Source organism: Parus major, chromosome 2 (genome assembly GCF_001522545.3).
Source record: "Parus major isolate Abel chromosome 2, Parus_major1.1, whole genome shotgun sequence".
NCBI classification, from domain to species: domain Eukaryota; kingdom Metazoa; phylum Chordata; class Aves; order Passeriformes; family Paridae; genus Parus; species Parus major.
The window spans coordinates 23,267,028-23,281,189 of NC_031769.1; the positions used below are offsets into that span (position 1 = coordinate 23,267,028).

A 14,162-nucleotide genomic window follows, 5' to 3' on the forward strand; every position below is an offset into this window, starting at 1 on the left:
TTTCCACAAGTACGAGCGCGCCACTGTGGATGTGCCGGTAGAATACCGTCGAAACGCTGTCTCCGCTTAAGCAAAGACTGTAGGATTAATACTTTCTTTTCTTGTGCTGATATAAAGTATATTTAAAAAGCTATCTGGTGGTTTTTGCTGTGCGTGTATTTTTGGTGGTGTATGAATGTTTTGGGGACTACATCCATCAGCCGTGAACTGGCCAGACGCGCCCTTTGCAACACCCGAAGTAACCCGAGACAACCGCGAAATTCTCCTCGTCTGCATGTACGCTCTAGCTTTCCTCCACAAACAGAGCCTCGTGCCGCCTTCTGAGCCAGCCGCCCCCCGAACCTACAAAAGCGAGCCCCAGTGCTCGGGCAGGGCGGTGTCGGGGCAGCGGCGGCTCCAAGGCCCGGCCGCGCTGCCGGGAGTTGTAGTCGTGCCGGCGGGGCCGGAACTACCGCTCCCAGGGAGCCGCGGGCGGGCGCGGTCAGGTGGCGCCCAACATGGCTCCGCCGTGCTCCGGCGCCTTGCGCGGCCGCTGAGCGCAGTCGGGGCGGCGGTGGGGCCATCATGCAGAAGATCAAGTCGCTGATGACCCGCCAGGTGAGCGGCTCTTCTCGGGGGACGGTAGGGTACCGCCGCGGCCGTGCCAGGCTTTCGTCGGGGCCGCCGTGCCCGGGCACTCCGGAGAGACGCCGGGGCGCGGGCATCGCCCTCTGCCCTGCCCGGGGAGGGAAGGCTTGGGGCGTGTGAGCTCTTGTGCACACACATCCTCCTTGTTTTTCTCTTTACGCCCAGAGATGGAAGCGTGCGCAGGTGCCAACGCGTAGCTCGTGTCACAACAGAGAAATCGCTGTTGAAGATGACAGGGCGGGCCTGTCCGTTTGCTTTTTTGAGATACAATTTTGAGCGCTGGGATGTGGTTCTGTAACATGGCTTTGTCTGGCAGCAGATGCTTTTGGTCTAAAGGGAGGCGAGGATGAGGAGGTGCCAGGGACATATTTGGGTGGGCACATAGTGAGTGTGTGCCAGAGCACTCGGTGTGTGTCTGTCAGCTCACTGCTGTGTGACACTTGTACCGGTTGTCTCCAGGATTATGTAGCTCTAAGCCTACATTTGGACCAATATTTCTAAGGTTGAGAGTCCTTTTAAGGAAGTATATCCACAGAACATTCCAGTTATTCACATATATAAGATACCCCCGAAAAGAAGTCTGTTTATCTGTGTTGAATTGGAGAATTTGAAAAAATCACTTGTGTCACCCACATCAGATATTCTAGATAGTTATAGAAAATCATGAGAAAGTCATAAACTTCTTTTTTCCCTAAAACTATGCCCTCAGAGTGGTGATCCTTATGCAGGTGGCAGGGCTTAAAAATGAACACTTGTGTGAAAGTGGAATTGCCAAGATAATGTTCTGTTCCGCTTCAGTAGAGGGGTAGATGATTTGTTTTCAGCTGGACTAGGAGGAGTGCTAGGAAGCCTGCCCAGTGTGGAGATGATGTTTTCTGATAATGATACAACTTAGGCAATTTGCAGTCATTTGGAAGGATTAGGTTCTGTTTACCATTTGATAAGTAAAATATTTTATTTCTTCTGGAGGTAAGTCACTAGAACTGCATATTTTTGAGAGGACTTTATGAGGAAGGACTTTTTGAGGAAGATTTTATGTAAAGTATGTGAAACTGCATCAGTTGCTTTGCTTGTTTCTTACTTCAAATTTCTGATCCAGTGAGTCACCTTTGATGGTGGCAGCTGCAGAGGGAGGATGTTTTGAAATGATGTGCAACAGAAGCTGAGAATCAAAACCAAAATGGTGAGGTTTTGCATCTTGGGAGGATGAAACTGTTGTAAAATGTAATAGTTATCACTGAAATGACATAAAACACTTTGTCAGTTTCAAAGAATAAACACAAACTTTCTCACCATTAGCTAACATAGTACTTGGATAGGTCCTTTTAGAAATAGAGATACCCAGGGCCAGAAAGGGGCTTGGCAAAATATTATTGACATTGATCACAAGAGCAGGAAGGAAGTCCCCCTGAAACTTGTGATTCACAGGAGCATCCTGAAGTCTCAAGGGATGCTGGAGTCAGAACCATGTCTGAAACTTGAATGTGTAGATTCATTTCTGCCTAGGGAGCCAGCAGAAAATATGCTAAGCAGCCTGTTCTGTGGGATGGCTGCATGAAATGGTGAGATGCTCTTTCAGGTTGTCAGGAGAAGTTGTGGATGCCCCATCCCTGGAAGTGCTCACAGCCAGGCTGGACAGTACCTTGGGCAACTTGAACTAGTGGAAGGTGTCCCTGCCCATGGCAGCTTGGAACTACAGGATCTTTAGATTCCTTCTAACCCAAACCTTTCTCTGATAATTGTGAATATGTCTGATATTCAACAAACATACATGCTGTTTATGTGGCTATATCTGTTTTAAGGAGTAATAATTATATAAAGCAGCTGATGTGGACTATGCAACCTTTTCAGTTCAGATACACATAGGGAAAGACAGTCCTAGTAGTGGAATGTGGTAAATAGAAAAATATGCCATCAAGCAGAAATAATCTTGCTATAGAGTAACTGGCATCTAACTTGAATTCAGGTATTTGATTCCATTAAGTCATTAAGTTAGTGGAACAAAGATTGCTATGTTTTTTGGACACAGGCTCATTCTAAAAATTAAGATAACATCTGGACATTGACAGGAGGACGTGAGTGTTTTAAAGAAAAGTTAGTGAACTGTACTGAAAAGATACATACTGCAGCATAAAACTGGAAATGCTTAGATGTTTAAGAAGCATAATTTATATACCAATGGTCTTGCTTAAATGTTTCTAGAATGAGGTCTTAGCCTTCCAGCTACATGTCAGAGTATTGAGGGCCTTATAGATATCTATTCAACATCAAGACTTGATTGTAAGTTACGTAAAGGAATTAAACTTAACTGATTATTAAAATTCTTTTGAAGGGTCTAAGAAGTCCTCAGGAGAGTGTTAATGACCTCAGTCCTATTGAAAGCTTCCGGGTTCCTACTAAGGTATGATACAACATCCCTTCCCTCCCCATTCCCTTTGCTTTTAGTTTTTCATTTTATACTTAAATGACATTTTGTTGTGTCTTTTTTTCCCCTTAACACCAGGTTTGCTGTTGTTTTTTTTTCAGAGTTTTATTTCGTGATGAAAACCGTTTAGAGTGTTTTAATGAAAGAATTAAGAGCTGTGAGACAAATCAGTTCACCAACTCCAAATGAACTTGCATGAATTTCTTTTTCTTGAAATTTTTCAGTTGTCACTGGATGCTGATCTTAATTATTTAGGTTTCTTGCTGGTGTGAATTAAAAAAAAAAAAAAGAAAAAAAAAAAAAAGAAGGAAAAAGAAAAATGCCTTTTTTAGTTTTACTTTGGAAAGTAGATGATGTGTGGATGGCCTGTATAGTTCTAGTCTTAACATTTAGTTTCTTCATGGTTTTGGTGCTGTAAGTATATTTTGTAATTATATAGTTTTAATCTTCAGCATATACAATTGACGTTGTGTTCTACTTTAAAACTTACATCGTTATAACACCAATAGCTTTTGGTATTTCTTTGGGTCTCACTACTTAAATGAAGCCAACTCATTGTAATCTTACAAGTCATGCTGAGAAATCTGTGTGTGAGGGAACAATTGTCACAATAATTGACTGTAACTCATACCCTGTTGATCTGAGGGGAGGATTCACAAGAATTCTGTGGTTGTTTATTGTTTTCTATGAATTTGGTCTTTGCCTTTAACCAATAAGGTACTTAAATTACTGACTTGAATTTAGATGACTTATTTTACAATAGTTAAAAAATCAAAGAAAAGACTCATAGTGTTTCTTTGTCTCTGTATAAGTACTGTGTAATATGTTGCTTGTGTGTGGCAGGTCAGAATATTAACATTGCTGTATATTTAAAAAATCAAATAAGAGTCTCTGAATTGGTACATTATACTTTGTTAAACAGTGGCCAATATATTGATATTAAAGAGCAAAAGTATTCAGTAGCAACAATGTTGAAAAAATTGTCACATCTCCATGGCTTAGATTTCACAATTTCATATTCCTGCCACTCCCTGAGCGACAAGTTTCAAACTGTCTTTTTGCCAAGTTGGCTCTCCAGTAAAAGTAGATGTAGGGTATCTTGGCTGGATTTCCATTCTGTAATGGCTTAATGTTATATGTCTGGTAAGTCTACACTGTGTAGCAATAACTGTTTTTATTTATCTCTTGAATCATGAAAGTCTCAAGCTGTTTTGGTGACAGAATGGATATGATGCTGCACTTTCATTGTCACAGTTGCATATTCAAACTGGTATTTCCAGACTGATTTAGGGCAAATGTTACTGTTGCAAACTTCAAAAGCTGCATGAAAGCTATACAGAAATATACAGGATGAAAGGGTGTAGGGTCAGCATGAATTAGGGCCAGTATGAATTACTGGTAAAAGCACAAGCCATTGGTTAGCCAACCCTAGGTACACATCCATGATTTTTGAGATGAGGGACTATCACACTAATTTGGAGCTCAAATGGGAAATATGGAAGATAGGAAGAAGAATATGATGACGTTCTGTCCCCTAAGGGCAAAACCAGCAAAATTCTTTTGGGTCTTAATATCTGAAAGTTGTTTTGCTGACTGTTTGCTGACTGGCCAACATGATGAAGTGATGACTGTGCTCCTCAATTTTTTATTTTTAGGCAATGAAACTGTTAGGCATTTGGACATTTCAGTGAGTACTTGTGTGTATTCACTCATGGTAACTGGTAGTCCAAAAAGTTCTGCAACTATTATGAAAAATATCAGTTTTTTATCATATGAAGGTAAATCACCAGCAAACTTGCTTTACTTGTTAATACAGACTCATGCAGCCAACTCACTTCACATAGGGAAGTATCTCAGTAGGAAGTAAATGTATAATAGTTTGAGTCTGTGGTAAAGTCTGTAGAGAAGCCAAATCTGAACTGCAAGGCTGGATATAAAAGGTTGCCCAGAGAAGTTGTGGATGCCCCATCCCTGGCTGTGTTCAAGGCCAGCTTGGATGGAGCTCTGAGCAACCTGATCTAGTGAAAGGTGTCTATAACAGGAGAGTTAGAACTAGATGATGTTCAAGATCCCTTCCATCATTCTCTGGTGCTTCTCTGATGTCTAGAAAAGAAAGTTTTCTGTAGAAGGATGTAATATCTATTTGGACTGAGATAACTTACTTCATTGGCATACCCTGATTACCCAGGGAAACAATTCTTTTTGAACCATTCTGTTATTGTTGTTTCCCAAGCTGAGTACAGTTTTGTTTAGCAGATTCTGTCACAAAAAGCTGAGGTAGGTATTTGGCATGTTTGAATTCAAGTGTGTTGGATTAATGGTGAGTTGACTTTGAATTAGGTTATGTTTATTTTGATGATAATCAGCTCATATGCTATATATGAATATTATTTGACTTTGTAGCTTATCATGGTAAATAACAATGAGGTTTTTAATTTTTTTTAAGTTTTTTCTTATAGATATAGGAGTGGGTTTCTATAATAGCTGAGTGCTCTTCAGGAGTGCATTAAGTACTAGTGTGGCTGTGTTCTATGGATCAGCTTTGTTGTTCTCTCTGTCAGGAGAGTTGTTTTCAGAGTATAATATTTGTTGTGGTAGAGTGAGAGCTTTTTACTAAGTACTCTCTATACATAGTGAACAGGGAAAGATCAAAAGGAGGTTCTGGGCATTTTGTATGAAAGATAGGGAATACCACAAACTTCTCTGTGTTACTGCCTTCCCTAGCTGGGGGAGGGAGGGGCAGGGATGAAAAGCAAAGTAAGTTTATAGATACAGTTGTATATTGTATTTTATGATATTATAGACATTAATTGTTATATAAAATGCATAGATATATATTAGATTGTTTTATATATATATATATATATTGTTATATGAAATATATACTGTTATAGTATAATAATACAGTATAATATATTATAATGTATACATTAAATTAGATATTAGATAAAGGTTCTTCACCCATGGGTGGTTGAGCACTGGAACAGCTCCCCAGAGAAGTGGTCACAGCACCAAACCTGACAGAGTTCAAGAAGCATTTAGACAATGCTCTCAGGCACATGGTGTGACTTTTGGGGATGGTTCTGTGCAGAGCCAGGAGTTGGACTTGATCCTGGTAAGTCCCTTCAAATTGAGTGTATTCTTATGATTATACGACAAACATAATCTCTAAATATATCTAAATATATAGATAAAAAAAGATGGTGCTTGCATGCATGTATACAGATACATATATAAATGCTTTAATACTTTTATTTCACAGTGGTGCAGTGTTGCAGTATACCTGCTGATTGAATCTGTTGAGCATAGCCCTCATCCTGGTATTTAGGATTAGCTTTCAGCACAGGTGTTGTCCATGTTCAGAATGGAGGGATACAGATCAGCAGGATACTCATTGGTGTGTTTTTGGCTCATGACAGAAAGGGAGGCTGTGTCCAAATGAGTATAGCACAGACTTGGCCCTTGGTAATCTCCAAATAAAAGTGCATAGGCTGTTGCTGGACTTCAGTTTTTAATTAGACTAGGGATTGTTCAGATTTTTTTTTCTGAGTAGTATCAGTTAACTTTTTTCAATGTCTTCACTTCCCAATCTCTTAGGTGATAGTGACTGGAACGCAGGTGTTTGCTTCTACTCCTTACCAGTAATGCTTCATTCAATAGAGTAATATTGGTTTTGCTGCTACAGGCAACATAGCATACCAGGAGAGTGGGAGTGTGACGCACTGGGAAATAGCTGGGTAGACATCTAAAACTTGCTGAACTGCATTTCAGATGAGTCTGCAGTGAGATGACTCTTCTGAAATACATTTCAAGGAATTGCCACAGGTTTCTAGACTGTAAACTCCTATTTCCACAGAACAGAAAGACAAAATGATGCGAGATGTGTGTGGATGCAAGCACTGGCACTGTTTTATTTAGCAATGGCTTCTTTGAGTATGCAAAGCTGTTAGCCTTCTTCTTCCTTCTTTCTTTTCCTTCCCAGATGCTGTCTTTCACTGATCTATTTAGGTGGCATAATGAGAGAGGCCTGCTGCTGAAGGTTGCACTAATAGTAACCTGACAGGATAAATTGTCTTCCCATGAAAATACGACCCTGAGGTACTGGGGAAAAAAGACTAAAATTGGAACCACAAGTGACACGAGTTTTAGGTAGGAGGTGAAGCCTCTTGCTGAATAAAACTTCAGAAAAATGAGTAGCCTGTGAAGCAGTATCTTACTATGTTGGCCCATTATTAATTGGAAAGTTCCTACTGCTGAACATGTGTGTTAACCTGGACAGGTGGATTGAAGTGACTATTGTGGGGTCCACGTTGCCAAATATGCTGCTCTTTCTGACCTCCCATATATCTAATTGATTCACTTTAGCAATGGCAAAGTTCTCTGCAAGGTTATTATCATGAGATTCCCACTGTCAGTTTTTGACATGTTTTTCTATTCAGAATAGCACTTGGAATTGCTGAACTAACATAAAATATAAAATGTTAAATGCCTTTTAATGCTGACTTGTTTTTCTTTTTAAGGAAGATACTTATATGGCGATAGCTAGACAGGTTTTGAGGTAGAAAAATACTTTAAGGGATTTAATACAGCTTCTCTCTTTCCTTCTACTAAGTGTGTGAGTACCAAGTCCACAGAGCTAAACCAGACTTTTTCCAAGACCCCTGAAACAACCAGCTTATTTCTATGTAGTAAAATTGTTTTTGTGTATCTATTTGAAAGGATGAGGACAATGGAGTATCAGCAAATAAACTTTAGTTAGCGATGGTTGCCTCCTTTAGTGGTCAGTGAATAAAATGGCCTTCACTATTGTTGGTTACTTCAGACTACTGGAGCGTGATGTGCTGAAAGCTGCAAGTTATCATGGCAGAAAGTCTGGCGTCAGGTAATGTAATTTATGTGAGAGCTAAAATTTATGCTGGAGAGTTCTAACTAGACTGCTTTTCTAGAAAAAATGAACAATGTAAAGAAAAACCTTGTCATTTAATAAATATTTTACTTAGTAGTGTTTTGGTAAGAAAACACTCCAATGAGTGATCTGAGACAGGATAAAATGGTTTCTTAACAATTTTCCTAAGTACTCCAACATCAAATCTAGACTATGTGTCCATAATGGCTTTCTTAATGCTTCTTTAGATGTAAATCACCACTGACCTATGGCATTAAGATATTTTTTCACCAACATGACAAGATATCATTAATCCAGAATTTCAAATGATCCTTAGCATTTCTTCTTTGGTTAGTTTTTAATATTTCTTCTTTTGGGAAACAGTCACACAGGAACTTGTAGGCAAATACTGGATGATAAATTCAGTTATTCCATTTGCAGTGGTTCAATGGAACCCTTGTCTTGGGTAATTTTTAATTTTAGTTTCATATAGCTAGAACTCAATGTACTGTAAGATGTGAAACTGATTTACAGTGGGGTGTACGTGATAAAGCTACCATTACAGATATATAACCATATAACTAATATTACTTCCTTGTTTCTCTCGGTGTGTCGGTGCAGACCATATCCCTTCTCTCGTTGGGCCTGGGTCGCAGCGGTCTCCTGCCCTGGTGGCAGTGACTGCATCTGGCGTTTCAGACGGAGATCGGAGGCGCCTGGGGGCTCTCGGGGCGGGAGAAAGCTGCTGCTGGAGGGCTTTTCCCGGTTCCCCGCGGCTTCCTCGATAGTTTCCCCCGCTCCCCGCTGCCCCATCGCGGCTCGGAGCTCCCGGCTGCGGCTTGGCCCGCGGCCCCGCGGGGGCGCCCGAGCACCGCCGGTGGCGGTGCCTGGGGCCTTCCTGCGGCCGCGCTCGTGGACAGTCGGGGACGCGAGATACGCATAAAACCTGGTTTTCACTGAATCAGAGTCATTGCTTTTTACTTTTCCATCGCCCCACCTTTTTCTTCTTTTACTTTTTTCCCTCTCATTTTTTCTTGTGAGAAGTATTTCAGAGGAGCAGCGGCTCCTCTCATGCTCTTCCAAACCGCCCACTCTAGGCTGTCTCTTTCTGTGTCTGGAAACAGCACCTTGCTGTGTATTGTGTCACTTTGCCTCGGAACGTCTACACATTGACCTTATCTCAGCTGATGTGCAAAATAAGCAGATCAGTGGTTGTTCAGTCATTTAATTTAAAATGGGATACTGCTAGCTGGTGAAATATGAGCTCTTGGAACTCTTTGTGATGAAAATATCAGCACCTTGCCCCACTGGAACGAGTCAGCACTGGTGGGAGGCTTAGGGTCATTATGGGACTCTTCAGTCTGCTGGATTGCTTCTCTAGAGTTTAATTTCATTATCAAGCAATTTCATAATTTTTATATTTATTTTTGATGAAAGAATATTCTAACACTTCTCCCTTTTGAGTTTCTGATAAAGGATTCATTATTTTTGAGGGAATGACATCCAGGAGAGGGCCAGTATTGGTTGCAGTATCCAATGCAGCAGAGGATGAGGAGGTTCAGGCTGAGTCCTTGGTTTGCTTCAACCATCAGAATCATCTGGGTTTTCAGGGATGCCTTCTAGAGGAGATTGTGACAGCAAGGAGGAGGTTGCTTACCTCTGAAATATAGTAACTTTCAGAAAGCTGACAGTACATCTCTGCTTAGACCACTGTGTTAAAATCTGGCAGCTGTTAGTCTTGCGCAAAGAAGGCAGAACTGTTCTGGTTTTATTGTATAAATCAACTGTTTAATTGGATAACTTTTATTTCAGTGAATGTGAGGGCTGAGCTTAAAAGTTATGCGTCTGTACTGGCACTGTCTACCTGTCATTTGTTAAGAGGGTTCTTTTGTTTTTAAAAATTCAGGTTTTATTTGTCTTGTTTTGTCCAATTTTTTTCTCCTTCTGAAAATAGTCTGCCAGTTTATGTTTAGTTTATTATGAGAATTTCTGAACTTAAGGAGGAAAAAACTGGACTCAACGTATACTTGGTGCTGTAAATGAATACACTGATGAAGAAGCGTCTAAGTGGGCTGCAATGTTGAAGTCTACACTTAATGTTTTTTGAAAAGTTTTAAATGTCTTGCTCCCCCTAATAGGAAGTACAAGCCACAGTGTACTGATCTTTCTGTATTTTACCATTGCTTCTCATGGTAATGTTGGAAGTGGCTTCTGAAAGATATTTGTTTGTTAAAACATTGTTCTTCCTAGGATGTGTTACTACATTATGGAAATTCTTTTTTGGTTTTGTGCAGGAGGAGCTCAGAGAACTACATGAAGAACCAACTGATCCTCAGGCACAACAGGAAATAATTAACAGCATTGAAGAAGTTTATTTTTCCAATGATTCCTTTGATATTGTGAAATATGAGTTAGAGGTAAGCTGTCATCTTAGAAGAAAAAATGGAAACATAACAAAAAGTAAAGACCAGAACTTTGCTTGTTTCAATAAGCTATTTTTGTTTCATAGATCTTGCATTAATACAGTACTCTATTTCCCTACGTCATCTTGCAGCTGTGCAGAGCTTCCACCTTTGAGGATTGGTGCATATATATATATATATATATAGGGTATAGTCTCTTCTTTTAATGTGGTGGAATGTACTGACAGGCATTTCATAATTTAAACTATAATAAAAATGTTAAGATAGCTGAGGAAACAAATCTGTTCTATATTTGTGTGTATTTTTAGCAAACTGACTGAGACAATTTCTGTGATTGGATGGTTGTGTGTATACATATATGACATAAAGTAACTTTGAGGTAATTATAATATATGAGGCAATTATGATCATATGTGTTATATATCTTAACACTAATTGATTTCAGTATCTATCATTTGAAAAAATAGGTTAATTCCGAAAATTAGATTACAGAAGCCATGTTTCTTTAATGAAACTGATTGCCTAGCTAATACTATGTCTGACTTAACAGTCTTTAATTTCTCACTGATTTTAATTTATTATGTAAATGCAGAGACTTCCTCCAGTACTTAGTCTTCAAGAACTGGAAGAGTACAGAGACAAACTAAAACAACAGCAAGCTGCTGTAAGTATTTTCCTCTGTACCCCTTACACAGTTTGTTGTCTTATCTGTAAGTCTAGCAAGAAGTGTAACTGAAAAAGATTTGATTTCTTAACCCATTAGATATTAAGTTTTTTTTTTTATATCATGTTGTGTGCCTTCATAGTGGAAAATCATCACTAAATCATATAATCATATGAAATCATGGAAGTAATCTTAGTGTTAAGTATTGTAACAAAGAGCAAATGTGCTAACTATTTCTTTAGAAACTTGACTTTTTGAATATTTATCTTGTAATGTTCAACACAGTGCTGAATAGTGGAGTAGTATCTCTGAGGGATTTCTGGCAATGTAAAACATAAAATTGTTTAAAAACTCTCTCCTTGAAAATGCTATTTTCTCTTGCTTTTCATTTGCCAAAATGCTAATTGTTCACATGTGTTTTTAGTGAACACTGATACAGAGTTCTTATATAATAAGACAAATGAAATGCAGTGAGTACTAACTGTGAGGAATGAAGAAAAATAAGAGTTGCAGCATTTGAAAGGTACTTGTTACATAGCAGACTTAAATTTTCTATTCATGTATTAATTGCTTTTCCATTACTCTTTTGAGATGAATAACATAGTACAGGAAACAGATCTATTAACTTTGGCATTTGGAGAGTATCTGCAAGTAAAATAGAAGTAATAATCCTAATTCATGTCTTCAAATAAATGCAATATATAGGAGAATTTTGCATTGTTAACAATACATAAAGCAAGTGCCTTCTGCCTTAGACTGCTTTTTCTATAATATGAAGTTTTGTGAAATATTAGTGAGAAGTTGAGGAAATGAATATTCCATGTTTCTCACCAAGATTTATAAGGAAAGAAGTTGGAAATGAGTGATAGTAATTATTTTGTGTGGTGGTAGTGGTGGTGGGTTTTTTATATTTTAAGAGGACATCTAGTGGTGACCTTGTTTTGCAAGGAAGTGCTCTCAAGACTGAGACAACTTCACTGAGATATGCTTCACAATCCTAATATGTGTTATCAATGTCTTGGCCATGTTTTGCTCTCAGGATGGGAGCTGGCAGCAGCTGAGGGAGTAGTTTCAGACCATGGCTGCTGCTGAAACATTTGAACTGGAAAGTGCATGCTGCTAATGAAAAATAGGGGAGAGAACTGAGCACAGGGCTTCCAGTAAATATGGCCAGATGTGTCCTTCTTTTAGAATACAAACAGGTAAAAATTCTCAAAGCCAAAACTTTTGACAAGAAACATGTGCCCAGTTCTTCCCTCACCATCCCCCCTAGTCAGGATTGGTCCTTGCTTGTTACTTTCTCAGTCTCTTCAATATGTGTTTCTGGTATAGGAAGGAATTATTTCCTCCTTGGGCATGTGCCAAGGTGCTAAAATTTCTTATTTCTGTACTGCTGTATTTCATGTCCTTAAGTCATGTTTTCAGGTAGAGTGTGAGAGACTGTTGTATGCTTTCTTTTTGTGTCTTGGTTATTATCCATTTATCTTGTGATGGGTCATTCAGAGAACTGTGTGTCTTAAAGGTGTCTTTCATGGAAGACAAAACTGCAGAATGTTGTATGTTGTTAGTTCAGTCCTAAAAATATTTTAATTGTGAATAAGTTATTAGAGGATTCAAGAAACCTGTTGACATTCACACAGTATTTCTGCTTTTGCAAAAAACTAAATACTGCCTTTTTCACTTCTGTACCTACAGCTGGCAGAGGAATTTACGATAGTAGTTTGGAGATAATAGCAACTTCTAAGTTTCTCTAATGCAAAAAACTTAAATGAGTGTGAATTACAGGTACTAGAGCTCTGATCTTCCATTTCTCACTGACTTACTATCTGCTTTTGCACAGCTGATCTTGGTCATCTGTTTGTTTTCAGAGTCACTGTAGATTTTTTTTCTGTAGTTTGCTCATTAGTTTTCCATTCCACTGGAAGGATCCCAACTTGCTCAAACATTTTTTAATGTATGTATCGTAACAGCTTTAATTTGTAATCATCTTGATATAGACAATTTGGATTAGAAAGAGTTTTTAGTTGTATGTCTGCTAGACTTCATTTTAATTAGTATAATATCCTTAGCTATGTTGTTTTTTCTTCAGGAAATGGAGTATTTTTTACTGATGTGATTAGGAAAGAAAAAATTATTCCTTCAGCAAATGTTACTGGGAGGCATTGATGACCGTGGTCACATTCACTGCTAGCAGTTGCAATTCAGAATTCCAAGACTTTGGAATTGGCACAGCACCATTGTATGGAAGATGCCAAAAGGGGTGTGACAGTTCGGAAATAAATGAAGTAACTGGGGATAATATTGCTCATCTGAAAAAATATCTGAGAGAGCAGCTTGGAACCTCAGAAAGAAAAATAGTATCACTAAGTTCTGAGAAAGGAGGGAAAAAAAAAGTGCCTGTGGCAGCTACATGTCAATGTTGAGATTGTTATTAGTCAAGGGTAACTGAGGACTTGCAAAATAAAAAGAGTGTAAAAACTGAAAATAAATATAGCTTTCATTCATCTGTACTGCTTGAACATTGCTGAACAGTGAAGAATAAAACTGTTATGTTTATACTAGAGCATTGAATAACTAGCAGGTATGTCTATGTCCTGAAGTTTTTTACAGGTACAGGACTAGATTGAAGAATATGTTGGTAAAAAAGAAGGTGAAAATTTCACAGTGCATAGACTGCAGAGTGTACAAAATTTCTTAAGAGCCCCAGGGTCATGTAGGGTTGTGTAGCATTTGGCTTAATAATATCTTATCCTGACCTCACCTCACTCTGGAGTGGTTCTTTTGCTGTCCTGCAGAGGGAAGCTTTATTAGTTATGGATCAACTAAAATGTTAAGAACAGCTGAAAAGTTTTAAAATTGCTTTGTGGTTCTGGCCTGCTTTTGATATGGAAGGAGGAAAGCATAGCTGGGTATATTCCCCTTATCTGCATTGCCCCTGATGACATTGGAATACTTCAAAGACCATTTATGTGCAAGTGCTCTTCCAGAGGATGGGAATTAAGCTGGTGGGGCCAATGTAAGTTTGTTATAGGAATGCTGATTGAAGTGCTCAACTTTGTGCTATGTTTGCCCAAACAGTCAAGTTTACAAAAGCCTCTTTGTTTCTCTTTGGCAGTAGTGCATTGTGGGCAAGCTGTC

At 38.9% G+C, this 14,162-nt stretch overlaps 1 protein-coding gene across 2 annotated transcripts in view; it reads left to right on the forward strand.

The window, feature by feature from the left end:
• The first annotated feature begins 465 nt into the window (after positions 1-465).
• The window catches only part of VPS50 (VPS50 subunit of EARP/GARPII complex), a 75,855-nt gene continuing 62,158 nt past the window's right edge, over positions 466-14,162 (forward strand). For both annotated transcript variants that reach the window (XM_015619097.2, XM_033511850.1), the window contains exons 1-4: positions 466-597; positions 2,960-3,028; positions 10,232-10,354; positions 10,953-11,024. In XM_015619097.2, coding sequence (XP_015474583.1) covers positions 565-597; positions 2,960-3,028; positions 10,232-10,354; positions 10,953-11,024 — 297 coding nt within the window. In that variant the 5' untranslated portion in view covers positions 466-564. The remainder of the gene's footprint in view (positions 598-2,959; positions 3,029-10,231; positions 10,355-10,952; positions 11,025-14,162) is intronic.